This window comes from Corylus avellana, chromosome ca7 (assembly GCF_901000735.1).
Source record: "Corylus avellana chromosome ca7, CavTom2PMs-1.0".
In the NCBI taxonomy this organism is placed as follows: Eukaryota; Viridiplantae; Streptophyta; class Magnoliopsida; order Fagales; family Betulaceae; genus Corylus; species Corylus avellana.
This window is the reverse complement of record NC_081547.1, coordinates 1,239,182-1,266,347: the sequence shown is the minus strand read 5'-3', so window position 1 is coordinate 1,266,347 and position 27,166 is coordinate 1,239,182. Positions and strand designations below refer to the sequence as shown.

The 27,166-nt window shown below is 37.3% G+C and overlaps 4 protein-coding genes and 1 long non-coding RNA gene across 6 annotated transcripts; 2 read left to right on the top strand and 3 right to left on the bottom strand.

The window, feature by feature from the left end:
- Positions 1–285: 285 nt before the first annotated feature.
- On the bottom strand, positions 286–2,966 carry LOC132186235 (uncharacterized). Of its 2 annotated transcripts, none has more exons than XM_059600096.1 (4): positions 2,620–2,966; positions 1,382–2,014; positions 1,101–1,282; positions 286–1,006 (listed from the first exon to the last, which is right to left on the bottom strand). In XM_059600096.1, the coding sequence occupies exons 1-4, from the start codon at positions 2,700–2,702 to the stop codon at positions 378–380; spliced, it is 1,527 nt and encodes a 508-aa protein (XP_059456079.1). In that variant the 5' UTR covers positions 2,703–2,966; the 3' UTR covers positions 286–377. The 2 variants fall into 2 exon arrangements, with proteins under 2 accessions (XP_059456079.1, XP_059456080.1); XM_059600097.1 differs by having other exon boundaries at positions 1,382–2,134; positions 2,620–2,710.
- A 6,242-nt stretch (positions 2,967–9,208) lies between these two features.
- LOC132187676 (BES1/BZR1 homolog protein 2-like) lies at positions 9,209–11,817 on the top strand. The gene is made up of 2 exons (XM_059602067.1): positions 9,209–9,663; positions 10,505–11,817. The coding sequence occupies exons 1-2, from the start codon at positions 9,439–9,441 to the stop codon at positions 11,228–11,230; spliced, it is 951 nt and encodes a 316-aa protein (XP_059458050.1). The 5' UTR covers positions 9,209–9,438; the 3' UTR covers positions 11,231–11,817.
- A 2,610-nt stretch (positions 11,818–14,427) lies between these two features.
- On the bottom strand, positions 14,428–16,600 carry LOC132187338 (anthocyanidin 3-O-glucosyltransferase 5-like). Its single transcript, XM_059601623.1, has 2 exons — positions 14,867–16,600; positions 14,428–14,490 (listed from the first exon to the last, which is right to left on the bottom strand). Exon 1 carries the CDS (start codon positions 16,315–16,317, stop codon positions 14,884–14,886), a length of 1,434 nt encoding a protein of 477 aa, XP_059457606.1. The 5' UTR covers positions 16,318–16,600; the 3' UTR covers positions 14,428–14,490; positions 14,867–14,883.
- A 4,149-nt stretch (positions 16,601–20,749) lies between these two features.
- LOC132188516 (anthocyanidin 3-O-glucosyltransferase 5-like) lies at positions 20,750–22,480 on the top strand. Its single transcript, XM_059602997.1, has one exon. The coding sequence runs from the start codon at positions 20,856–20,858 to the stop codon at positions 22,272–22,274; it is 1,419 nt and encodes a 472-aa protein (XP_059458980.1). The 5' UTR covers positions 20,750–20,855; the 3' UTR covers positions 22,275–22,480.
- Positions 22,481–23,778: 1,298 nt separating this feature from the next.
- On the bottom strand, positions 23,779–25,260 carry LOC132186057 (uncharacterized). Its single transcript, XR_009440698.1, has 3 exons — positions 25,192–25,260; positions 24,451–24,575; positions 23,779–23,873 (listed from the first exon to the last, which is right to left on the bottom strand). It is a non-coding gene; the product is annotated as an uncharacterized LOC132186057 (long non-coding RNA).
- Between the last annotated feature and the right edge of the window lie 1,906 nt (positions 25,261–27,166).

Sequence of the window (27,166 nt, the reverse complement as noted above, 5' to 3'; positions counted from 1 at the left end):
TAGATTGAATCAGAAAAATGATTATCTTTGGCATGCTAACCGACTAAAGAACTATAAGAGATGGTTCAAGTTGGACAAACATTGGATGAGAAGTGTCACCATCGGAGATTCACGAAATTGCATGAACCTGAATTTAGTACTTCCTTGTTACATACTGTTTTCTCATCAAAGCAAAGAAGGAACATTTCTTAATTCAGAGTTTCCTTAAAAATTTGTAAGCATTGAGTAATGAATTTTGATCAAATTCCTTCTTGTGCGGTTCATTTTAAGAAAAAAAAAAAAAACTGAACCCCAAATCTTGAGAAAATTTCCCAATCTTGTAGAACTGCGGAGTCGTAAGCTTAGGAAAATGACAAACTACTCACAATTCACATGAATTAGTACTTTGCAGCCAAAACAAATTCTTCTGACGTCCTCCCTTGGTCTTTCAAAGTGGCCAATCTAGCTTGTTCACGATCCCGCCTAAAAAAATGATACAAAGGTGTGTAAAACAAGCAACACAGACCAAATGGAATAGCCATCATCGAGAGAAGTCCCTTAGACAATGCCAAAGCCTCCCTTGCAGACCCTGAAACTGGATCCACAGATTTTGAATCATACCCATATATCTTCTCTGCAAGAATTCCAACCAAGGGAGCAGCAAAAGAAGAGAAGGATCCTTCAAAAGCACGATCAAATGCATAAATCATGGTCCGGTGCTCGGTAGGGACGACTTCAGCAAACATGGGGCCATTTGCAGCAGTGCCGTTCCAGCTGATGGTTATGCCCATTAGAAAGAGAGTAGCAGCAAAGGTGAAATAGCTGCTTACTAACTGGGGGATCGTCTTAAGGAGGACCAATGAAAATGGGATGCCCATGAAAGCACTAAACTGTGCACACATAATACGGCCAGAGTGAGGGTAGATTTTTGATATTTTATCTGCTATTAGTCCACCAACGAGGGAACCCGTAGCACACCCAATAGCAAAAAGACTAATGAGGGTTGCTGTGCTATTATGATCAAAACCTGCAAAAACAATATCATCATCTTTTCAATTTCGACATATTTTGCTCATACTACGTACACTTGGGAAAGTATTGGAGTTTGCTTTCACACTCACCAATTAGTTCAAACCACATAGTGAAGAACACCATGGCAGTCCATGGTAGTGACCCAACAATGCCCTGCAACACAATGATTTGAAATGTTTTCACTTTGGTAACAGTTTTCATGGCCTCCCAAGACTCCATCCAAATTGATGCTACACTACTACTAGCATTGCCGTTATCTATCAAAACATTCCTGCAACACAAAGCAGCCAAGTTAGCAGCCGGCCGACACACAGAAATGGACAAGAAACTAATTAGGGGAGAAATTAAGGAAAGCAACAATATTAATTACTTTTCTTCATCCTTGCTGCCAGTAGTACTATGAGAGATGATGCTATTTGTTTTCCTCGGGTCTAGCACAAACAAGAAGACGAGAATCCCAATGAGTGAGCTCAATGTTGCCATCATAACAAAGGCACAACGCCATCCAGGCACACCCCAGTATTGTTGACCGGCCATAATTGTTGCCAGAACCCCACCTCCTATGCCTCCTAAGGTGCCAACAAGGTTCAGCAGCCCAAATCCTGTTCCCCTCGCGCCATCCACATAGCTATCAGCAATGAAGGATTGGAGTGCTGGAATTACAATTGCCAAACCGAAGCCATTCACTGCTCTCCAAAAAGCAACTTGGTGAAAACGTTGGCTTGCACCCACTGCAGCAGTTGACAGGGCCCAACAAAAAGTGCCCATTGCAAGAACTGTGGGGCGATCATAATTTATAACCAGTACACCTGCTAAGGGTGAAGCAAGTCCCTGCACAACGTTTCTTATAAATGTAAGATACCCCAGTTCAGATGGCCCTGCATCGAAAGCTTCACTCACTTCTTTGTAAACAGATGGGAGGAGATTCTCATCAGCACGCTCCATTATGGAAACCATGTTGATAAGAATGAGAGAGAGAGAAACACCAAAAAGCTTTCTTCTTCTGTGAAACATAATTGCATTTGTGATCATCAAGCTCATCATATATTAGTACTTGTAGAAGCTACTTAAAAGAAACCCATTCACTTGATCCACAGGCTGTCCTTTCTATTTTCCAGAAGAGCTAAATGGTCCCAAAAAGTAGGAACAGACATTCTTAATTAATGAAGTTATTAATATCTAGTTGTGGAATAATGTACAAGCCAAATAAATCCTATGTAAAGGAAACCATAATCAACGTAATCAAGATTTCAGACCAACAAAGCAATTGCAATGAATCTTAATATGGTATTATGTAAAAGAAAATTGATTTTTGTTTTTAAAAAAGGAAACTTTATTACGTCATACGATGTTGAGAGAATCATGTAGTTTCGAACCCAGATCTGAAATTTACAAATGCTTAATTGAAGGGACATTATTGACATCATCAGGAAAAGAAGAACGCTAAGAGATATTCATTTTTAGTAAAAACCAATCAAATCCTTAATGAATACCAATTAAACAATAAAATCAAGCAGTTAATTACCTTGTGAAAACAAAACAGCAAAAAACATTAACGAACATAACTGCTCAAACTGAAACCAGAAACATAAGAGAAATCAAACTCACTTCATGGCTTCCAAATGTCTGGGAAACAGAGGTTTGGATTGAAGAGGCGCACGAAATCTAAGGGACGGTCGAAAGAGGCCCATCAATCAAGAAACCTCTAAACCTACAAAACCGCAAGGAAATGTTCCTCGCATCTATGGCGGATCTGGGACGCCCCCCCAACTTGCGCTGTTCGAAGCTCTGAGCCCCCAGGGAGACTACTCAAATTTTATATTTTAAATTATGTAATTATATCAGATGGGTATCAATCCCAACAGACAAGACAAAGCCGAACAGGAGGAAAAAAAAAAAAATCAAATTCTGTCACTGTGACGGGAAAATCCAAAAATAGCTACCGGAGTATGGAGGGTTGTGGTTGTATCGGATAGTTATCCCGTTGGGCGTTGGCTTCGAAGGTCGCTTTCACAACGTGCGCGCCGCCTACATGTAAGTTTTGAATCCGTGTGTAAATGTGTAATATTTCCGGTCAAACGTCAGAATCAACGGATCCAGTCCACGTGGTGCTTCTATTTTACAAATTGGGTTGAATCAATGTTTTAATTATAATTTTCTTTGAATTTTTGAGAGTATTTTTGCGTTGCAATTTTGTAAATTTATAATTATTATTTTAAATTAAAGGGCATTTACATATTTAAAATATTTTTAATTCTTTTAGTAGGTGCTGAGAAAGCAAGATCATAATTGTTTAATTAAAAAAAAAATAATGATTATAATTTAGAGAAGTGGTAGTGGTTGAGTGGTGAGGAGGATCTTTAGAGATCCTAAAACAATATAATAATAATAATAATAATAATAATAATTTGTTCTAAATAATGTTTGCTGCTCTCATGCCACATTTATTTATTTATTTTTATCTATAGTCAACTAAGTCAAGTTAGTCGCATTAAATACAAGTACTTAATTTTCTTGTTGTTGGTGTTCTAAGTAATAAAAATATTCTTTAGGCAACTTTTTGAGAGGAAAAAAAAAAAAAAACACTAGTTACATGAAACATGCTACAACAAATACAAGTATCTTCCATTGATAAACTTTTGGTGGATGAACATGATTGAGAAATCTAACTCAATTAGCATGATTTAGTCCGCTGTTAGACATTTAATCAATATGCCAAAAACTCAAAACCCGATGAAACACGAAGAATTAAGCCCTTAAGTCCACTCATATTAGGCTCACTTAATCTAGCTCCTATTCTCCAAATTGGCCTACCGAGATCATAACATTTGGCTCTATCACAATATTATGTACAAAAATTTTTTTAAAATTTTTTGTCTTACGTCCTTAGAAGAAGTATTTTATTTATTTATTTATTTATTTTCTAAGTGTAGAATTTGATTCTCAATAGAACGCTTTTTCATTTTACCAATTTAAGTAGTTGTCACCTTCTTCCTACTTCAAGCCCTTTTGAATACGAAAAAAAAAAAAAAAAACAATAATCAGAGTCATATGGGCTTAAAAGGTGAACATGGTTGTATGACCGGCCCATACATTCTTGCTACCCCTCTCTTTAGTAGAATCAGATTTAGTAATGGGCGGCCTCCAGAAAACAGGGCCTCGCCTAATTGACAAATATTCAGCCTATGACATCGTGCAAAGCGTGGTTCGTAACCAAGGTTTGGGGTTTGGACGATTCTTGACTAGTGAGACCCCTTTAGCACGTTGGAATGCAATAGGCAGCCTTATGCTGCAGCCCAAGCAAGTAGGGCCTAATTATTTGGGTTGAGTATCGTTCATAATGAGTTTAGACGGTGAGAACTACAAGTACTTCCTCCAAAACGATTGAATTATAGCTTATATATATATTAAACCATGAATTCCGTAGCAAGGAGGCATTAATATATAATTGGCGATGAATATTTTTAATGTGGCAGGCTGTGACCAGGAAATAATTTTTTTTTAGACCAGGAAATAATCAAGAGGCAAATTGGCGGTGAATTATCATAGCATCTCAAAATATTATATATATATATAGAGAGAGAGAGAGAGAGAGAGAGAGAATTTTGCATTAAAGAAGTCGGATCCACGTGAGGCTAATTAGGTCAAGGTCGTTGTCGGATTAGCAATTCCTGGTTACAAAGTAATCTACGTTTTATACAGTGGCAGCCAATTTATAAATGATTTAACTTCCCATAATACACGCGCAATGTCGCGGCTGGGCCCCAAGATTAGGATTGTAGGAAGAAAATGGCCATTTATTTTATCAATTCCCAAACAGATCCTCGCCATCATAGCAGGTTGATCATGAGACTGGTTGTTCAACTATGTTATCTGGTGTTTCTTGTACTTTCTATCACAATAATTTTCAATAAATATTGCATTAGCTTAATAGAGCATAATAATGTTCATTGTTTTCTAATAAGAAAATAAGCAAAGTTTTTATACTATAATACTTCTGATTTAATAGTTTCAGCAAAGTTAAAATAGATGTAAGATAGAAATGTAATTTTTATCATTATTTTTTAATTTCAAAAATGTTATAAACTTCTCGTATACTTTAATATTAAAACTATTATTAAGTATTTTTTTTCTTAATGAAATAATCATGTTGAGTCCCAAATGGTTTGATAATATAGAAGTCGTTGTTTCAACTTTAAAAAGCTCTCTGTTTTTACGTCCTTATCGTGTACGGTGGGATTCATCACCTACAAGAGGACGGTGCATAAATTCACTAAAAAAAAAAAAAAAACGTAGTTTATTAGGTAATGTTTTCGAATAATGGAACCCACGTGCTCTCTTCGACCAATGACGACCAAATAGCAGCAGCTGCATCCCTCCTTGGAAAAATAGGAGACGGCCCGTGGTCCCCGGCACGCACCACTGTCTTCCTTCCACGCGGCACCGCACGTGTGTCAAGTCTAGTTGCCTTCATGGCTTCGCCAGCTAGCTGTCCCGTCCCTCTCTAAATTAGCTGGATCCGCACGTGCCCAATGCACGACTATAACTGTCTTTAGGATTAAGACCCTTTTTTTTTTTTTTCACTTAAATGAAAATTTGTCCGACCTTTAGGAAGAGCCGCGTCAAGCCGGTTACTCTCCTCCTTAGAGGAGCCGAGCCTTGTTGAGTTGTTGTTGAAACTGCTAGCACAGTAATTATTAGACATGAAAGAAAGTAAAATAAAATAGCTTTAACATTTTATAAGAATTCTAAAATTCGTATAGTCGTATTATTGGAGATAACCTCAAAACTATATCCGATTTTTGAGTAGATAGATAAAGAGTTTTATTAGCATACATGAGATAATGATGCTATGTATTTTATAGCTTTTATTGTCTAATAGGCAAGTGTGAACAATGGGCAAAGAAGGCAAAAATCTAATATGGAAGCTTGACTCGTAAAGGATATGTGATTGATATGGACGGCAACAATATATATCATAAGTTAGTTTTCTTTTGTGAGGCGCTATCTGTAATAATTTTATTACAGAATTCTATTTTGGTTTTCTTTTTGTGAGGCGTTATCTGTAATAATTTTATTAGAAAGTTCTATTTTGGTTTATTTTTGTGAGGCACCATTTACGATAATTTTATTATAGAGTTTTATCTTGATTTTCTTTTGTGCGGCGTCATCTGCGATAATTTTATTATAGAGTTCTATCTTAACTTGACAAAATAATAAAAAGCAAATCATGTTTTCTTATATGATCATAATCATTCGGTTATATACATGAGAAGAAATGGACATAGCGTGCCGTGCTTACATAAAATTTGAACGACCCATTCTTTGATTGTGGCATGTTGTGGTCTAAAACGAACTTTCTTGGGACTAGATGGATTGCCAATAATCAAGTACTCAAAAAGACTATCATTGACAGGCCCAAAGGTCCCTTTATAGTTTCTACTCCATAAACCAATTTTAAAGACGGAATATATAGCAAAGCTATGATTACATTTTTTACATTTATTCAACTCATATCTATTTAATTTTTTTGCGAAATTGAGAAAAGAAGACAAGCTAGAGGACCCGAATGCAAACATGATAGTTACAAGGAGGAGGATACGTTAATTCTGACTAGATAGAAGCAGTCGGAATATTAGATTTAGATTTTCTTTATCTATGTATTTTTCCCCTATTTAATCTAATGTGAAAATAACGAAGTCTATGTAAATGAAGAAAGAACAAAATTCCCTCACATAATATAGGTTGGGAGGTGTAAATTTCATTTGTACATTAATTCCCTAGGATTATCTTTAAATTCCAACATGTCTTGTTAATTATTCAATGAGTTTGTGATAAAGACACCACGTGATTTGTCTGGAGACTCATTGCGTTAGAAAAAAATTAAAACAAGTGGACTACTGACTAGCCCACGAGGACTTGTTCTAATGCTGTGGTCAAAGGGAATGTACCTACATACGGGGAGAGTCTTGTCATTTACATTCCAAAAACCAGTGGCGTTATGGTCAAATCTCCAATAACGCTGGCGTGTAGCCCTCGTTGTGTTCTAGACGAAGGGAATCAATGGACTGAGCCGAGCCGTGCGATTCAGGGACCACAATTCACGTCCCGTGCGCTCTGCTCGACACGTCAAGTTCGGAGGTGGTCCCCACTTGCAGGCGGGGACTCTTTCTTAATTGTTATAGGTTTCTGCGTCGCACGTGTGGAGCCGACTGACCCTCCAAAAGTACCGTGAAGCGTCACATGATGTGGACGCGCGGTGTGGAAGGAGAGAATGGTGGGCCTCTGTGCCCCCACCCTTCCGAGCTCGTGGTTTGTCCATATCTGGACCGTTCAAACTGAACATCACGTCAGAGCAACCCCGAATTCCGGAGAAGGGCATCTTTTTAATCATCGCTCTAGAAATTTCCATGTATGATCCCACTACAGCCTACATAGAACGTAATTTCATTACCACAACCCTTGGATCAAACCCACGTCTCTTATTTACAAATAGTAATCTGATCCAACGGTTGCGGATTGAGAGCGACTGAGTTGGGTGATAGGGGTATTAATTATTCATTAATATTTTTGGACCATGCCCTACTGCCTAATCTATAACAACACACTGTTGTCTTTGGCTTCCGAAGAAGCCAATTGTCAATATTGGACTCCAAAGATAGTGAAAACACTGCCCCAGTAATGACTACACCAGAGTTTTGCTCTGGCTATATATAGGGAATTGAGATTCTGTGGGATATCTTTTTTTTGTGGGTTGTTAATTCTAAATGAATAATCAACCTACTGATAGTAAATAAATTAAAAAAAAAAAAAAAAAAAATTGACGGGCGTATTCCTTTTTAAGTAAGAGTTGGTAGCCGAACCATCCAAATTTCACCTAGAAGGGCTGGCCTAACGATCATATGGCTTTGGGCTGGAACAATCTTCTTTGACCAAATTTCAGGAAGGTCGAATTCAAAGGCTTTGAGGGTCATTTGGTCATTTGGTCGAATTCAAAGGCTTTGAGGTTCTCACAAAAGATAGTCTATTTTTTTAGTGCCTATTAGTCTTTTGTTAATATAGTCCTAGTAATTGAATTTATGGAAACAAATTATGTAATCTATGTACTAAGTGATTGGTTAACTAAAATTTAGCTAAAAAAATAGTTAATTCACTGTAAATGCTAATTTCACAGTATTTGAACTTTTTTTAATCACAGTGTTTGAACTTATGTATTGATGACTGACATTCATATATTTTTCTGGGTTCTGAATAGTGGTAGGGTAGGGGCCTAGGGGGCCCTATTCTTCTATGCTTATTTTTCTCTGCACAAAACAAAAGTCCATGTGGCACACTCATTGCCGCAGATATGGACTGCACCACCCCGATAAGCCTACTTTGTGTACACAAACTAACCAACCGATTCACGTGCCTTTGGTAAATGGGGACTCATCAATGGCTTATGTTGGTCCTACCTTACTATTTCCCTCACACACTCCCCAAAACACGCCAAAAACCACACTTCTACAATTCACATCTCTCTCCTCAATAGTCCCACGATTTTTTTGATTAAACACGCTTTTTTTAAATAAAATTATTCAAAAACGGGAAAAGTATGAATGATTCATTGTTTTTTTTTTTTGCTATTATAAAAAAAAAAAAAAAACCAAAGATGTTATGGGATAAAAATGTAAAAGACTAATATTATATATTATATTTTTATTTTATAATTATGTCACAAAGTTGATGTGATAGTTTTAATTAATTTTTATCACTCAAACTTTGTGAGATAATTATATAACAATAATGTATTTTATAACATTATTTAACATAAAAAAAGGTTTGCACTTTTTAATCAATAGTATAAAATTATAATTTTACCAAACGTTTGATTAAATTTTAAGAAAAATATATGTTTATTAACTATATTTTAAAATAATTATTGTGTAAACGGCACGTTTTGAAATTAATAAACCAAACGCACACAAATATTATATTGGCTTTGTTTATTAAAATTTTAATTTTGATTTTCAAAGTAAAAATGAGTAAACCATCTAAACACAAAAAAACTAAAATAATAATAATAATAATCTTCAATTTATATCATAAAAAAAAAAAAAAACACACCCAAAAATACATTAAAAAGTTGAGGGCCTTTTTTATTTATATTTTGTTTGGAAATATTAATATAGTCAGTCCCCTTCAATCACAGTTCACACTCGGTTGAAAAACCATTTCAGTGTGAAATGGACCCGTATTTCTTTCTTTTTCTTCTGCTACAAAAACTTGATTAAAGTAAGCGATATCCTCGTGAAGCAGAAGAGTCTGCCAATCTAGACACCCCCTCCTCTCCTCCAAAGTAGCACACGGTAACAAAGGCAAAAGTCTAGAGGGGGAAATCAAGAAGCTAGAGAGAGAGAGAGAGAGAGGGTTGTTTGGGTGTGAGTAATGACGGGCGGGGGGTCATCGGGGAGGTTGCCGACGTGGAAGGAGAGGGAGAACAACAAGAGGAGGGAGAGGAGAAGGAGAGCCATTGCTGCCAAGATATACTCTGGTCTCAGGGCTCAGGGGAACTATAAGCTGCCCAAGCACTGCGACAACAACGAGGTCTTGAAGGCCCTCTGTACCGAGGCCGGTTGGGTCGTTGAAGACGATGGCACCACCTATCGCAAGGTTCGGCTTTTGCAGTTTCTCTTTCTTGTTCTGCTTTCTGACTTCTGTGTTGTTGCTCACCACTCCAGGATTTGCGTTTTGGTTCTTGATATCGGTCTCAATTGTTCGTTGTGTTTATTCGTTTTGTAAAATTGGTTTTGCAGGTTATTGGGTATAAACATTGAGGTATTTTTTTTTTCTGGGTTTCTTCGTTTGTGTCAAAGATACACATGCATGAGCTGGTTGGATCGTTATGTTGGATCGTTGGTTCGATCCTTATATTGGAAATGGATCTTATTGATGCCCGACTATGTTTTGTTTTGTTTTTTAATTTTTTATGTTTAGATCTGGAGCTTTGGAGTTTGAAGTTTTAATTTATATTAATTATAATTTATCAGAGTTGCGGTGGTTTTGCTTGTTATGTTTGATTGATATCCTTTATGGGTTTCTGGTCAATCGCTGGATAAGAAGCGGTAAAGGGGCTCTGTGCTTCATTTGATTGTTTGGTTTGTCCATCGGAATGATGAGATGGGATCTGGGGTTGCTTTACTAGCCTGGGGTTTGCAACATATATAGTGAAGAAGTTGAAATTCAATCATTCTCAATTATATTTCCATAATTATTGTTTTGCAATAGTCCTTTTTAATTTCCTGCTTGGACTGGTAGGCGGATCATTGATTTGCTGCTATATGTAGATTGTCCTAGGGTCTCATTTATTGAACTCGTAACTGGTATTGGGGAAAAAAAGAACAAAAACCCATGAAAATTGAGCAATATTTGCTTCTTCAGCAATCAATTAAGATTGTTTTTTGATATTTTTCTCATCCTTTGTCTAACCTTTCTGTTAATATCTGTGATGCAGGGATATAAGCCACCGCACGCAGAGATGGCAGGCACTTCAGCGAACCTCAGTGCATGTTCGTCACTCCAACCAAGCCCACAATCCTCAAATTTTGTAAGTCCTGTGCCATCCTATCATGCCAGCCCATCCTCGTCCTCTTTCCCAAGTCCCACTCGTTTCGATGCAAACCCCTCCTCCTACCTGCTGCCATTCCTCCGCAACATTGCCTCCATTCCTTCGAATCTCCCTCCCCTTAGAATATCTAATAGTGCTCCTGTAACGCCACCTCTTTCTTCGCCAACCTCTAGAGGTTCAAAGAGAAAACCTGACTGGGAAGCCCTATCCAATAGCACGCTAAACGCCTTCCGCCACCCGCCCTTTGCTGTATCTGCCCCGGCAAGCCCATCGCGGCGGCATCATATTACGCCTGCCACAATACCAGAATGTGATGAGTCTGATGCTTCCACGGTTGACTCAGGTCGCTGGGTTAGTTTCCAGACAGGTGCACATCTAGTAGCTCCTCCTTCACCTACCTTTAATTTAATGAAACCGGTAGCCCTACAGGGTTCTCTCCAAGATGGGGCTCATGGGCATGAAGCCCTAGACTGGGGCGCTGCGGCAGAGAAAGGGAGATGCTCGGAGTTTGAATTTGAGAGTGGCAGAGTGAAGGCATGGGAGGGCGAGAGAATTCATGAGGTAGGAGTGGATGATTTGGAGCTTACACTAGGGAGTGGGAAGGCCCGTTAAGCTTCCGGTTGTTGATGATCTGGCTTGAGAATGTATAGAAGGGAGGAAAGATTTCACCTTGTATGTGGGATTTTGATCAGCATTCTCAATGGGTATTTGAATTTCTTAGCCGGCTGTGGCATTGCTTGGGGGTCTCTCGTGACTTCTGCCACCGTTGGAAAGCTTTGATTTGATAGCAATGCATCCTGTCTTTTCTTCATGTGTACAGACTACAGTTCTCTTTCTCTAGGAGGCATTACAGGATTGTAAACCAATTGTATTCATTTATCAAAAGATCGAATTTTCACGAGCTTCATTGAAGAAAGGCTTTCCAATCCAAGTTCTTGATGTGGTGGGAAAGGCTGGAGCAGGTGAAATCTGTGGCCTTGTTCCCGTTGATTATGTTTGGAGTAGCTTTTTTGTTGTAGGAACCTATTCGATTTGTCAGTGGGGTTGTCAGACAGTTCTGTTTTAGTTTTTACACACACCCGAAAGGGCAAAACCGTTTGAAGATAACTATTATCTTATTGGCAAACAAATCTATGTTGATTTACTAGCAATTCATGTGAACAATTTCACTACAATTTTTCATCATATGATCTTTCCTTTGAATGTCTCAAATTTAACACCAGGAGCTCAAACCCAGTCACAAGATAATTCGTATTATATTATTATATTGGTTTTTTCCGCCAATAGATCGTGTGCAGATGGGGGAAGTGGAGAAAACTAATACAAATCTAGAAGTAATTATCTTAGGTATGGTCATTTCTGCATCTACTGGCAGCATGTCACGTCGCTCTTTCTGCAGTTTGTTGCCTTTTTTGTGCGTCAAAAGAAGCATCTTACAGCGAAACTAGAGGGCCCCTTTCCATGTGATATGTGTTTTACTGGGATCATGTGACGTATTTCATGCCTGATGCAGTGATGTTGTGGTTCACCAACCCATCCAATTCCCCGCACAGGGGGGGGCGACGTCCCCCAAACTCGATACAAACACGACACGAAGTTAATAGGTATTGTGTTTGGGCTTATTGGAATCGGGTTTATCAAATTAAGATACGATTAAATTCGACTCGTCAGACACGTTTAATAAATGGGCCTGGTGGGTCATACGGGTCTCGGGTGACCTGCTAGACCCATTTAATATATATTTTTTTTTTTAAAAAAAAAAAAACCCTATGTCTATGTGGGTCTATATATTAAAACATTATATTTTAAAACTTTTTGTTAAGAATGCAGTTATTTGGACGGTTATAAATTTGACTAGTCATTTGGCCCAAGAGATCCCTTTATTAAATTATTTTTTCCAATTTTGATTAAGGGGTTTTTTAAATGGGTCAGGTCGTGTCGGGTCATGTTACCTATTTAGCGCACGAGTCGCGTCGGATCGTGTCTACCCGATATGACCTGGTTAAGCGGGTCGTGTCGGATTATCCGGATATTTTTCGTGTTATAATTGTGTCAGACCCGCTAATCCATTTAGCTAAACGGGTCGTATTAGTATCTTGGATAATCGGGTCGCGGGTCTTAACGGGTCCTAATTGTGTCTATTGGGTTACCCGTTTTGTTAACCCTATTTGTGACTGTGAAATGCTGAAGGTTTGACATGGCAGACTGTTTAATTTTTTCATGGGACGTTCTTAGGTATCATTTTTTATTCATTTGTGTCAAATGTAAAATCAATGTGTTATCAAGGACAAAGCTCATGTACCAAAAAAATAAAATAAAACATTTAACCCAAAAATATGACGTTGCATCAATTGCTATAAACACCAAAGAGACTTGCTTGTGTGGGATATAACGACGTAATAAAATGAGACAATTTGTCATAATTGAAGGGATTTTTCCCACTACATAGCCATTTTATGTTTCTAGTCTATGTGTATGTGTGGGGAGAAAATATCTCTTAGTGCCCCCATTTTATTTTACATTTATTTACAAACATGAAATTATCTACTCACTTAATGATACATGTACATACCACTGTTCACACTTTTAAATAAGAGAAATAAAGATAAGTAGGGGATCTCTTTTTTTCTCTCTTGAAAGTTTCTCTCTCACGCCTCCTCTTCCCCAAGGATCTCTCCCTCTCACACGCATGACTTTCTCTCGCTCCCTCTCTCATCTTTCTCTTTGACGACCCACTCTCCTCATTTCTCGCATAACTCACTCAACACAAATTGGTTCATAGATAATTAGAGGTAAATTGTCATTATATTTCTTATCTACAAATAAAGATACTTACTTAAGCATCGGAGAGTTTTCAGCTTCAACCGAAGACGCTTTGACCATGTTTTTGTTTTGCAGAAATTTCACTGCTGTACAAAGGTTCTTCATAGCTTAATCATCAAGAAAATCACTGGGTAGCAAATTCCTGAATCAGAAAACGCACCAACAGCGTATATTATCATTTCAAAAAAAACAAAAAAAAAAAAAGTGTGCAAATCGGTCCAAATTGCATCTGTGGCCTATTTTCCAACGTTTAGAAACGCATGTGGATTCGGTGGGAGGCACAAGATCCTAAAGAGTTTCTCCTGGGCCTTACCCTTCAGGGGCTGAGAAAACTCCTATTGTTGTTTATGTACAAAATCATCATGAGTAAGAAAACTCCTATTGTAACAGCCTAAGAAAAAACGCTAGCCACATCTGCGCTATTACCCCAAAATAATTAGTCAATTTGAAGCTTCTCTATAATTCATTATAAAGCCCAATTTCACATAATAACTAGGCAATGTAAGATTTAGCACCCATAACTATCTTTATAAATCACATACTCTATGTGGACTTCTTCTCATCTTCTAAATATGGGACTGGGGTGTTACACCTATAAACTTAAATTTAGACAAGTTTTCAAAGAAATCGTAAAGATTAAGTAGAAAAAAAGAAAAAAAGAAAAAATAGTTCCCTTCACATACACAGAGTTTGAAGCCCAATCGGTTCAAGTTATTTTTAAAAACCCAATCCAACAAAACCATGATACCTCAATGAATTGGAAGAAGACCAAAAAGGTGGAAGAATTGGAAGAAGACCAAAAATGTGGAAAAAAAAAATTTCTTACACAGACATCGACTCTGAAGCCCCAGTTTAGATAACACAAAAGGCAACAACACAAAAACATAACATAAATATATATATATATAAAGCAAAATAAAATTTCCAAGTTCAAACATCAACACCACTGAAAACGGAGGTGGCGGAGTGTTACAGTTACGTACCTAAAAATAGTATTAGAATCAGCACCACTCACACATGTCACGTGTTGGAATCTCAAATAGAGCAACCTATATATAAAAAGGACTGTGTTATTTAAGTAAAACCGTCACAAAGGTGGAAAAGGCTTCTAAATCTGATGTAAAAGCCGCCAAAGGGTAGTATTGGGGCTGCTATGTACGTTGACACAAAAATATGGTGGATTTATTATGATTCTCATACGTACAGCCCAATTTGGGATATAAACGCCAATCTTTATGCGTTTGAATCACCTCCGAAGCTTTTGAATCCCCTTCCACACGCTTTTATTTTTGCTTAGAGACACTGGGTTTGTTATTGTATCAGAATTGTGATCTGATCACAACAATCATCCCAAATTATTACAGATGATCACAACGAAAAGAAATTCTGACTTTCAGATTAAATAAAGGAAGTAGAAAACATTACTGAGAGTTTCTGGGAACTCATGGAGCACGTGCTTTCATGGAACAATGATTTTTCAATTCAGAAAGTGCATTGAATGAGGAACCATCCATTGACAAAGCTTTCTCAGCACTGTGCTTTAGCTCTTTGACCCTAGCTCTTATAGCATGCCCTTCTTTGTCTTGCATGATCGTCCTCACCATCTTCTCGATCTCTTGTCTTCCCACCACCTTCTTCGACGGCAACACCTTCGGCCGGACGGCCACACCAAGCTCCTCCGTCAGCAACGTAGCGTTCATCCTCTGTTCCGCGTAGAGCGGCCACGCGATCATTGGCACTCCGTTGGTGATGCTCTCTAGGGCGGAGTTCCACCCACAGTGTGACACAAACCCACCAACGGATGGGTGGCACAGGACTTCAGCTTGCGGGGCCCACAGGGGTACCACGAGGCCCACATTTTTAGTTCGTGTCAAGAATCCATTCGGCAAGTAGTTTAACGGGTCATCACCACCCGATGCGTTCCCTGCCGTGAAAAAAGCGGCGTCGGCAGCTCCAATGGAGGGTTGGCGTACCACCCAAATGAATCTCTGCTCGCTCAACTCCAACCCCCAGGCTATCTCGGTCATTTGTTCGTATGAAAGGGTCCCACCACTTCCAAACGAGACGTAAATCACTGACTCGCTGCGTTGCATGTCTAGCCAATCAAACATTAACGGATCATCCAAAGCGGAGACCGTTCTTGTTAAAGGACCAACAGGGTAAACCGGGCTCTTAATGACCCGACCCAAGAGATCCTCATCTCTCATCGCAGCAAGTGACGTGGGCTGCAGATCCGCCCACGTATTCAACAAAATCCCGTCACTCAATGGGATCTCAGACCCTATTCTTACGTACTCAAAATACTGCTGGTTAGTTCGGTCCAGCATCGGGTCAACCACGTCTTCGGGCAGCACCGACTTGCAACCGGGGAGTCTCAGCGGCTCTACTTGGTCAACATACTCTCCTTCTACCTCTTTGTCAAGGAATGGCACACGTATGGTCAAAGCAAGAAACCATGCGTTCGAAGCGATGTAAACGTACTTGGGCATATCAAGTTCATCAGCTATGGGAAGAGATTCAGTTCCAAATAGGTCAACGATAAGCATGGTTGGCCGGGGATTCCAGTCAGAGATTGCCAAACGGATGGCTGGCCGGGCTTCACGCATCATGACTGAGAGTTGTGTAACAATCTGAGAGTTTGCATCAACTAGGCCGGAGATGTCAACCGGTGGGAGTTGCACGATGTCGAAGAGTTTTGGGCTCATGCAAGACTGGATAACATCAGACTCCGCCGGCGACATGGGGGAAGTGACGGCGAAGATTGTGACGGTGAAGTTGTGGTGGGTCACGAGGCGTTTGCCGAGCTCCACGACGGGGATGAGGTGTCCCATCCCGGGGCTAGACAGCAGCGCTGCATGTGGCTTTGAGATATCCATGGTTGGTATGATGAAGTAATCAAAGGACGAAAATTGCAATGGATTTGAGCTTAGAGAAAAACGTAAGTAGGGATGAAAATCAAAGGACTACAGCATTAGTATACTGTGATAGAAGAAGCGTTGTATATAGATGATCCAGTGGTTTATTTAAGGCTTATGGCCATTGGTTGTAAATTTTTGACAAAGAAATGTCCAGTAATTTTCATAGTAATTGCTATCTAGTAGTTCAATTCCACACGCTTGACGGGCCACTAGACTAGAAAAGAAGAATAGAGGTTTTCGGCGGTCAAATTGAGGCAGCCAAGCATAAGATATTTTGCTCCTTTCTTTTTCTTCTTCTTCTTCTTTTCTTTTTTTAATTGAAGAATAGAGGTATTATAGATTAAATCTAAACTTGAGGTATTAACACTAAATTTAAGATGATTGAATCTCTTTTTAGTGATATCATCTTTAAAGGGTTTAATTTTGAATCCAAAAATAAGTTTTGAGGTATTAGAAACTAAATATTAACTCATAAAAATTTAATTAATTAAAAAAAAAAAAACAAAATTATCTTTTATTTTTGTTTTTAATATATGTCCAACGCTTTTAGCAGCCGCATAGCTAGCTGGACTCATAAATCATCTTCCTCGTTTTTTCCGATTTAGACAAAAATAAAAATAAAAAACTGATATATACGTTGAAAGGCCGGGTGAAGAAAGTAGACTTAAGAGCCTAGCTAAGATTCGAGATAGGATAATAAAGCTGCAAGTCTCCAGAAGAGCATACGATTGCTGAATGCTGAGAGGTGAGACCTATTATTTTAAGGATCTAGGATGAAGGCACACAATGAATTAAAGATCAAGAAAATGCCAAGTACAAAAGGAAATTTTCCAATCTGGCGTCCAACTTACAGACAAAAGGGTTGCTGCATGTTTGGGTTATTTCCGATAAATATACGGACACAAATTTGCTACAGTCAATTTATATAAAATTCCTACAAATGGGTACAAGCATCACAACAATGATGCTTTTGATTTCAAATTAATGAAGGGATTGTCATGAATTGATAGAAAACATAAAATAAAATAAGGGAATTAATTATGTCATATTATATATATTATTATTATGGGTACAACCCTACGTACACCCATTCTCATATACTAAATTTTTGGAAACTCCAGTTATATTCATAATTCCCTTTGTTAATTAATTGATCGAAGCATCAAATCGCTAGCAATCCCCAACAACTAGTCTTCAATTGCTTTTATTCTTTTGCAGGCATCCATTGACTGAATTTGATCGTGCTATTATTAATTCTATATATCAACAAAAACATATTTCTTTGAATTATGAAACTATTTTAGACATGCGTGTATTACTATGTACAATATATATATATTTCCTTTAATTTAGTTTAATGCTTTCAAAAACATCTTGGCCGGACAGTTGTCCGAAGTATATTTCCATTCATTGGAGGGATGGTCGTCGTTCGGCCAGAATATCCTTATACATGGATCATTTTTTCCTTCTTCTCCGGGACTTTTTCATATGGGTGATCGACTCATCATTGGAGACTTGTCCTTAAGAAAAATTGCATTGATTTTAAAGGGCTTGGCTTCTCATCATGTGGGTCTATCTTTTTTTAAGTCAATTTTGTTTTTTTGTTTTTTTGAGTCCTCGTGTAAATGTTACAAACCTATTTACATGTCAGTATAGTCTATCAAGAAAAGGCGGTGGAAAAGTCGATCTAATAACCTTCATTTTAGAAAGGGTTGTATTCAGTCGATTAAATTATTCCTTAAGAATCCAATCTCATAAAAGACAATCCCTTCAATTAAAGGAAAAATATTTCAAACCCTCCGCCCCCTTTTTTTTTTCCAACGCAAGAGGGACAAAGGGAGAGGAAACTACAAACACGATTTCAACAAAATATTCCATCAGATCGAGGATAAGAAATATTTAAGTGGAGGTGATTTGAAATGCTTCTTTGGCTAAGAGTACTGACCCCTTCATATATAAACAATGATCGGAAACATAAAAGGACAAAGTTTTCCTCCAAATTAGGTCGAAAAAATTTCCTTCAACTTACTTTATAAAAATGACATATATCTACTTTTTTTAATAACATGTGAGATGCATATAAATTTAAAGGAAAACTCATGAATTTTTATTCCAACTTCCTTCAACCTAATTTGGAAAAAAACTTTGTACTTTGTCCTCTACTTCTCGGCGAAACATTTTCTCCAAAGTTTTGAGAAAAATAAAACAATCGCATGTTGTATGTGAACGCACACATATCAAAGAAGAAATATCTTCTGACGCCACATGGCACACAGTGCTTGCACTTATCTTCCACGTGTCTATAAGAAATTAAGAAACAATTCAATTTTTTTTCTTTTTTTTTTTTTGTTGCTGCAAGCTTCCTTGAAGGTTCATGCATAGCTTTTTTGTCTTTCTTCTTTTTTCCTCAAAAAGGACAAGTGTAACATATCAGAGATATTTTTTTGTCCCTTTCTGGGTTGCCTTACACTATAAATAAAAAAGGATATGGTGTATATATATATATCAGCGAACAGTAGATTTTTTTTTCTTGAGTTTCTTGAGCTTTGTACTTTGTTAGATTTATCTGAGAAGAACCTTAAGAGCAATTTCATCTTTTCAAGATTTTGATTCGAAATAAAATGACATCCGTCATCGCAGATTGTCACGACTGGATTTGGGATTTGAAGGTATGGATCTATACAAATTTGATTTTGGTTGGTTGATATATTGCCAGAACGTAAGATCATCACCATAGTGGATTTTGATAAGAACATAGTCGGTTCCCACAGACGGTGCAAAACTGTTGATGCACGATTTTTCCGTACAACAGTCTCCACATGGTGTGATCTTCGTTCTTTATGGTGTCTCTAATTTTCAGCTCCTATAAAATAGTAAGAGTGTTAAAGGGTCTCCGGGCCGGGTACCGCAGAGGCTCTTTGATGCTTAAGTCAGTGATATGTTTCACAATAAGAGCTTAAGTAAGAAAGAGATTCAGAGATTGAAGAGCCAACCCTTTAGAATAGTGTGGAGATTCCCTTTTATAGAGGTTTGGTAGCAACTTGTCAACTGAGAATTCACGTGTCCACCTTAGTGGAAGGTGATATGGTGCTGATTTTTTGATATTGATTGCTGAGGATCCATGATGTATCATATGGGCAAAGTGATTCATGGTGGTAATGACACTTGGTACTTGGTGTTAGCATAGTTGGTTAATTTATTTTTGTGAAGTTACGTGTTTATGCTGTTTGTTAAATAAATAAACTATTGATCCGTTGACTAATTGGTGACAGGTGTTGAGGGTCTTGAGTTATTGTTTATTTGTTGAGAAAATATGACCCAACAAGATGTCCTCACAATAGGGAGAAAGAACATTCGAACTGAGAAAAAGAACTAAGAAAAAGAAGCTTTTGAAAGCAAGCCGTGCTGCTAGAGGGGATAGCTCCAAATCCGAAGTTTTGGTCGGATAATATTCAAGAATGGACTATTTTATTCTTTCCTGAATATTCTAGCATTTATTTATGCCTCTTATTTTTTGTTGGGCTGCACCTTCCAACTTTTGTTATCCTTGTCCCTGGCTTGAATTTTGTTTTTGTTTTTTTTCATCTAAAAAATTAGAATGAAAAACGGTTGACTGACCGTTGCACCAAATAGCCTGTGCGAGGAAGGGCGGCTGCTTCTCAATAGTGTATGGCGGCTTCTTAAAGTAATGATAGAAGGCATTCTTATGTTTATTTGGTGTCATTTTAAAATTGATATATATTTATATATAAAAGAGGAGAATTTAAATTAGTGATCTTTACTTCATAAAACGTGGTCTTTAACCAATTGATCTATATCTTGAGATAAAATAATATGACTTTTAAAATTACTATTAGGTTTGTGATTGATCATTATTAAATTTTAATTAAATGCTGATTTTAAAAGCCACTTCATTTATAGAGTGATAGTGACATAAGATAAAGATAAGAATGACTTATAGAATTATTCGGCTTAAGTTGTAATGTATAGTCTAGTTACACAACTTGAGCTATAGGTAATTATAAAAAAGGAACGATAGTGACATATTTTTTAACTTAACTTTGGTCAAACTTTAATCTTATGTAGCCATTTAAAATATATATATATATATATATATATATGAAGTAATATCATACAATGTGTTTTTTTTTATTTGGTATTTTTTTTTTAAAAAAAAAAGAAATAGTCATTTTAAAAAAAAAATGTCATTATTCTAAAGAAAAATACCATTTTTTTTTTAAAAAAATATCAAATAAAAAAAGACAGTTATTATTTTTAAAAAAAGAATTATTTTTTATTTTGTTTTTAAAAAAATATCAAATAAAAAAAAAATTGAGTCAAAATGTTTCTGGTTATAAAAATGGTTGAATAATATAGAATTGACTTACAGTTACAGGTGAGTGCACGTCGGAAAGCTTTATCAGTCGGTGGGGATTGCATGTTAAGTTGCAACCAAAAGCAAGCAGCTGCAAAACATCCATCTCCACATCTTTTCCATGGAAACCTCAAAGTCAAAGCCACATGCAGTAATAGTCTCCAGCCCCGGCGTTGGCCACCTTGTCTGTGACCTTGAGTTCGGCAATCGCCTCGTCACAGATCACAGCTTCCAAGTCACCTTCTTCGTCGTCCTTGAATATCAGGCCACACCCGGCGAATCCCAACTCATCCAATCAGCCAACGCCAATACACTCCTAGACATCGTCGTACTCCCACCCGTGAACCTCTCCGGCCAAGTCGAACCCAGTACTCCGATCTTCACACGCCTAGCTTCCGTTATGCGCGAAATCAGGCCAACTCTCCGGTCCGAAATCTCCACCCTGAAGCCCACCCCCAGCGCCCTCTTCGTCGATGTTTTGGGAACTCCGGCACTGGAAGTCGCCGAGGAGTTTCACATGTTGAAGTACGTATTTGTTACCTCTGCGTGGCCCCTTGCGTTGATGTTATACGCGCCAATCCTTGACAAGGAGGTGGAAGGAGAGTACGTTGATCAGAAACAACCGATAAGGCTCCCTGGTTGCATGTCTGTTCGCCCCGAAGATTTGGTTGATCCGATGATGAACCGGACAAAGCCGGAATACAATTCCTTCCTACAGGTGGGGTCGGAGATGCGCAAGAGCGATGGGGTTTTGGTGAACACGTGGGAAGATCTGGATGCCACCACGCTTACGGCCATGAGGGAGGAAGAGAGTTACGGATCGGCACCGGTTTACGCTGTTGGGCCGCTCATCAGAGCGGCTGGACCACCCGCTTCGAGGAGCCAGTTGTTGGATTGGCTAGACGAGCAACCAGTTGAGTCGGTGCTTTATATTTCATTTGGGAGTCTTGGGGTTCTTTCGGCACAGCAAATCACCGAGCTGGCCTGGGGGCTGGAGCTGAGCCGACAGAGATTTATGTGGGTGCTACGCCCACCCAGCAAGAAGGATGCGTCCGCAGACACAGGCGATAATGCATTAGACTACTTGCCCGATGGGTTCTTGGAGCGGACCCACAGTTTGGGATTGGTGTTCACACAGTGGGCTCCACAATCGGAGATCCTGGGCCATCGATCTACGGGAGGCTTCTTGTCACATTGTGGGTGGAACTCGTCTCTAGAGAGTATACTAAGCGGTGTGCCGATGATAGCGTGGCCTCTCTACGCGGAGCAGAAAATGAATGCTACGGAACTGGCTGAGGAGGTTGGAGTGGCTCTGCGACCTAAGATTGCACCGACTAAAGGAGTGGTTGGAAGGGAGGAGATTGAGATAATGGTGAGGAAAGTTATGGAGGAACCAGAAGGGAAGGCTATGAGGGCTAGAGTTAAGGAGCTTAAAATCAGCGGGGAAAAGGCTTTGACTTCGGGTGGTACTTCTTTCAATGTCGTGTCTCAATTGGCAAAGCAAATGCACGAAAGTGAAGCCTTCGCCATGAGCCACTAGCAAATGGGGGGATTTACGTATGTTTACTTATTTGTTTTCTTAGCGCAATGGCTGATGATGGGGATACATTGGCTGGCAGTACCTACTTTTGTGTGGCATATCCCGTGTAATATTATATGAGTTGATGTGGTTATGTCCATATTAATAAGATATATTTTTAATAAATGACGAAATGAGATATATGAAATACAGGACTGATTCTAATAGATCATTTGATTTCTTAAATTATTGGACGAAACATTGACAGAAAGCAACATGGTGAAAGCAAACTTATTGAATTGTCAAAACACTAGTAACAAGCTTGTCCATATTAATAAGATATATTTTTAATAAATGACGAAATGAGATATATGAAATACAGGACTGATTCTAATAGATCATTTGATTTCTTAAATTATTGGACGAAACATTGACAGAAAGCAACATGGTGAAAGCAAACTTATTGAATTGTCAAAACACTAGTAACAAGCTTGTTAAATTCTAAAAAGCTTCATACAACACATTCATTTGGTGTTCTCCAAACAAAGGAAACCAAAGTATTATCCTAAATTTAGAATAGGAGTTTTACTTTCCTTACCATTATTTTATTAAGAAAATTGCTCTCTTTCATTTCTTTCCTCTCTTTTTTAACATTTATTTGAAAGAATATTTAAATGGCATAGAAAAAAAGATAAGAAAGAGTCGAAGACAATTGTACAATTTACTTGAATAAGAAAATAAAAAATAGTTTCGTCTACTAAATTTAATAGAAATCTTTAAAAAGCAAGCTTTCTCTTTGTAGTCACGGTCTAAAGTGGCCCTTAAAAGCCAAGGTTAAATTGTGCTTAGGGTGCTCAACCATCAGCATGAAGTGCAAATTATTACTACTATCAGCATTAAATTTGATAGACGACCGAATCTCTTCCGTACTTTTCCTTCCACTTTGTTTTAATATTTTTTACTATATTTTTATCTCACAATTATCTTACAAGATTTATGTGGTAATTTCAACTAATCCTTAGATCAATATATTTTTATTATTATTTTTTATTTTTTATTTTTTATTTTTTTTATCTGTCCGCACAAGGAGAGGAGAGGAGGGGGTGGGGGGAGATTCAAGTTAGTGACCTATGTTTTAAGAGGTATCCCAACCGATTAAGCTAACCCTTAGGATAAATAAAAAAAAAAAGGGGGAGGGGGTGTTTAGATCTCCTTATAGGATAAAAATTTGGTAGGTATATAACATTATTGTAAACATAAAAAAGTTCTTCCATCATCTTACCTTCTGGGAATTGGCATATCCTAAATTAATGTAAAAAGCCAATTAAAGTTTCGAAATCATAAGCAGCATGTAGATTGACTCAAGCATAAGGAATACTAAGGTCCAAAGATATCAAGCAAATTATTAAAATCACCGTGTACATGGCAAGCTTTAGCACCAATCTCTTTTCCATGGCCTAAACGCTTACAGGCTCGGTGGCTTTATTCAGCCATGCCTTCTCTGATTTAGTCAAGAACGGGGGCGAGAACATCCCTACACTTCAGATGGTAGCTATTAAGCCAATCTATCTCTTCAGAAGTTAAAAGGCTCAAGTCAATCAGTTTTCTCTGGTATGGTGCCTGGAAATAAAATGAATCATCATAAATAAATAACAATTAATAATTCACAATCATAGTGCATATTTGTATCCCGTATGGATTGTGCACAAACCATTGCGCAAATAGCATAACTCTAGACTTCGCAAGCGCACATTGGAATTATAAATTTACTTTCTTGTCTTTTACACACAAATGTAGGGAAACACGAAGCGCAAATCATATTACAGTAAACTTAAATACTCTTGCAAGTTGCAACAGCCAAAAGCAAATCAACACTCCTTTTAAATTGATGAGCTATGAAATTAATGGGTGGTAAAGAGAATTTAAAACCATGGGTAATGCATTTTCCCACCTAAAACTATGCGACCACTTCCTATGTCTTCCTAAACTTTAAATTTAAGCAATCAACCTCTTAAATTATGAGGTTTGTTGCAATGTCCCTCTAATATCAAACTTCAAAATTCATGTGCTAATCACATCATCATATGATTACACATTTATTTTTCTATGATTATGTGATAGGCATATATAAATTAAAAAATTAAAAAAACACATGAAAAACAAGATGATTTTCAATAGGAATGTATCACAAACTTACCCATGTTATGTGCTCAAAGGACAAGTAACCCTTGTCTCCAAAGTTGAATTTTGTGTCGGCCTTCTTGACTATAAGCACATTCTCCAATCTTATACCGAAATTTCCATCCTCATAGTAACCAGGTTCTGAGAATTGTAATTACAATGCATAGTTATAAAACTTGCAATGGTGTAGTAAAAAAAACATTTTCAAATTTCAGGAAAAAGTAAAAGAACTGAGTTGGAGAAACAAATCCAGAACCAGCATATAATAAGGAGATACCAAACTTCTGATTTAGTTTAAACTATAACAGCAAGTCAAATGACTGCTTCTCTTTGGAGCATGTGACTAATCCACTAGTGTGGATTATTGTCCCAGAGGTTCATGGGACCAAACTTGCCCCAGCAAAATACATGTTGAGAACTCAAAGAACAAGTAAATGCACGGCAGGATGCAGGTTGCCCATCAAGAAAAAGAACCCAGTAAATTAAAATAAAATAAACTAAATTGAAACAGAAAATTTGAGATTCCCGAGCATTTTTTGCATTGTTGCTAAAAGGGATAGTAGTACAAATTAAAGGGTAGTTATCACATATGTCCTTTCTAAGCATGAACACCTATGTCTGCCACTCACTCTGCCTAGATTTCCCAGATGGAATCAACAAAATAAGATTGGCAGTCTATGTATAGGGGTCCTAAGTATCGTCTTTAGTGCTTTGTTATTTTCGTAACAGAATGATAACAAATGGCAATGACACTAACCATCTGTTACAGTCAAGGATGCTTGTTGTGGCACATTTCAAGCCTGAGGCCTGAAACTAATCATATGAGGTCCTGCACAATAAAGGGACAAAGAAAAAACAAGCACTTAAATTAAACTGGGTAGAGAATAGCGAAAAGCCAGAAGTTGTCATTCATCAATTACCTTCATGAACATTTAGGTAAGACCCAATTCCATGGCCAGTACTATGTCGGTAATCAAGACCATCCATCCGCAAAGGAATTCGAGCAAGAATGTCCAGGGCTTGACCTGAAAAAGTAAATAGATGTAAACATTTCATTATCTTCAAATTTGGCAGATCTACAAACATACACTTAAAAAAAGATGCTCATTTAAATATGAAAAATTTTTACATACAAAAGTGGGGAAAAAAAAAGAGAGGGCTTCCAATACCATTTGTTCCATTAGGAAATCGAGCATTACCCAGATCAATATGACCCTTTAGGACCTGCTCAAAATTTATCAAATTAAGAAACTTCTTATGAAGCGAACATATGGGTCACCAATAAGAATACATAAATACATACACACATACATACCATATGTATATAATATCGATCAATATATTGGGAAAAAACAAGGCAAGAAAAGAATTTAAACTTCCTAAATATAGCGAATACATTTAAAAAGAAATCCTCTCTAAGCCTAAACAACTGACCCCAATAAAATTTTATCCTAAATAAATGGTTCAGACTTCTGAGGAATAGAATTTGTCATTATAACTCCAACTCAAAATAATGATGAAACTAGGGGTGGGCAAATTAACCGTTACCGTTTAACCGGCCGTCTACCGGCTTCGACCGAACCGATATAAACCGTAGCCGATATGCCGATATCCTTATCGGTTAAAAAAAGTATACCGAAATTCGGTCCGGTCCGGTCCGGTTAAGCGGTTTTTTTTTTTATAATGGTGTTGCCCATGACTTATTTTCCTTTTGCTAAGTGACTTTAATTAGTTAATACTTTGTTTATTATTCATTAATGAATTTTATTTTAATTTGGGTTTGGGTAGGTTTGATGTTTTTTTTTTAAGTTATGGCATTTGATGAGATTTCTTTGTCTTTGGTAAAAGCATTTTTCATTAACTAGTTTTGCTAGTCTAATTAGCATTCATTGTGTTAATTAGTCCATTTGCTTTGAAAAAATGTATTTTATAATATAAAAAAAAAAAAAAAAAAGTTGAAGTGGATCAATATAAAAAAAGCTTCAATTTTTAGCCCAAAAAACAAATATTTGGGTCCCAACAAAAAGTATTTGGTCCCTAAAACAACTCATTTTTAATAAATTATTTTAGCCCAACAAAAAGTATTTGGGCTCTCAAAAGTCAAAAAAACTCATTTTTGGTTTTTGGCCCAACAAAATAAATCAATATAAAGCTATCGGTTAAATCGGTTAACCGGTTTAACCGGACCGTTTAACCGTGTACCGTTTTAACCGAAATTATCGGTTAAAGTTCTTATTGGTTCGGTATCGGTTAATAAACCGTTTAACCGAAAATTATCGGTTAATAATCGATAAGATCCTTAACTGGACCGTTTTGACCGATACCCAGGCCTAGATGAAACATCCATCGAATGATATAATCAGATAAATCATTAAAAATATCGAAATAACCTAAAGGTCTTCCAGGTTGGAATTATTTAAATTCAAATTTATTTTCTTCCTCTGATAATCAATTATAGACAAATGACATCTGAGAGTATTAAACTCTTTCCCTTTTTTTTTTTCCACTCGACAACATATTTGTTTTCTTTTTTCTTTTTAGCATACTTTTAATAATTTAAGAAGATCAGAATAATCTTGTATTCATTGGATATGTACCTTTTGAAACCACTATTTTCCTTGTATTAAAGTTAGAAAATAATCAACTATCAAATGAACATAGAATCTTCAAAGCAACCAATGGAACACTTATTGCAGTATAGGATGCTTTCAGGAGAGAAACTTTCTGGGAAC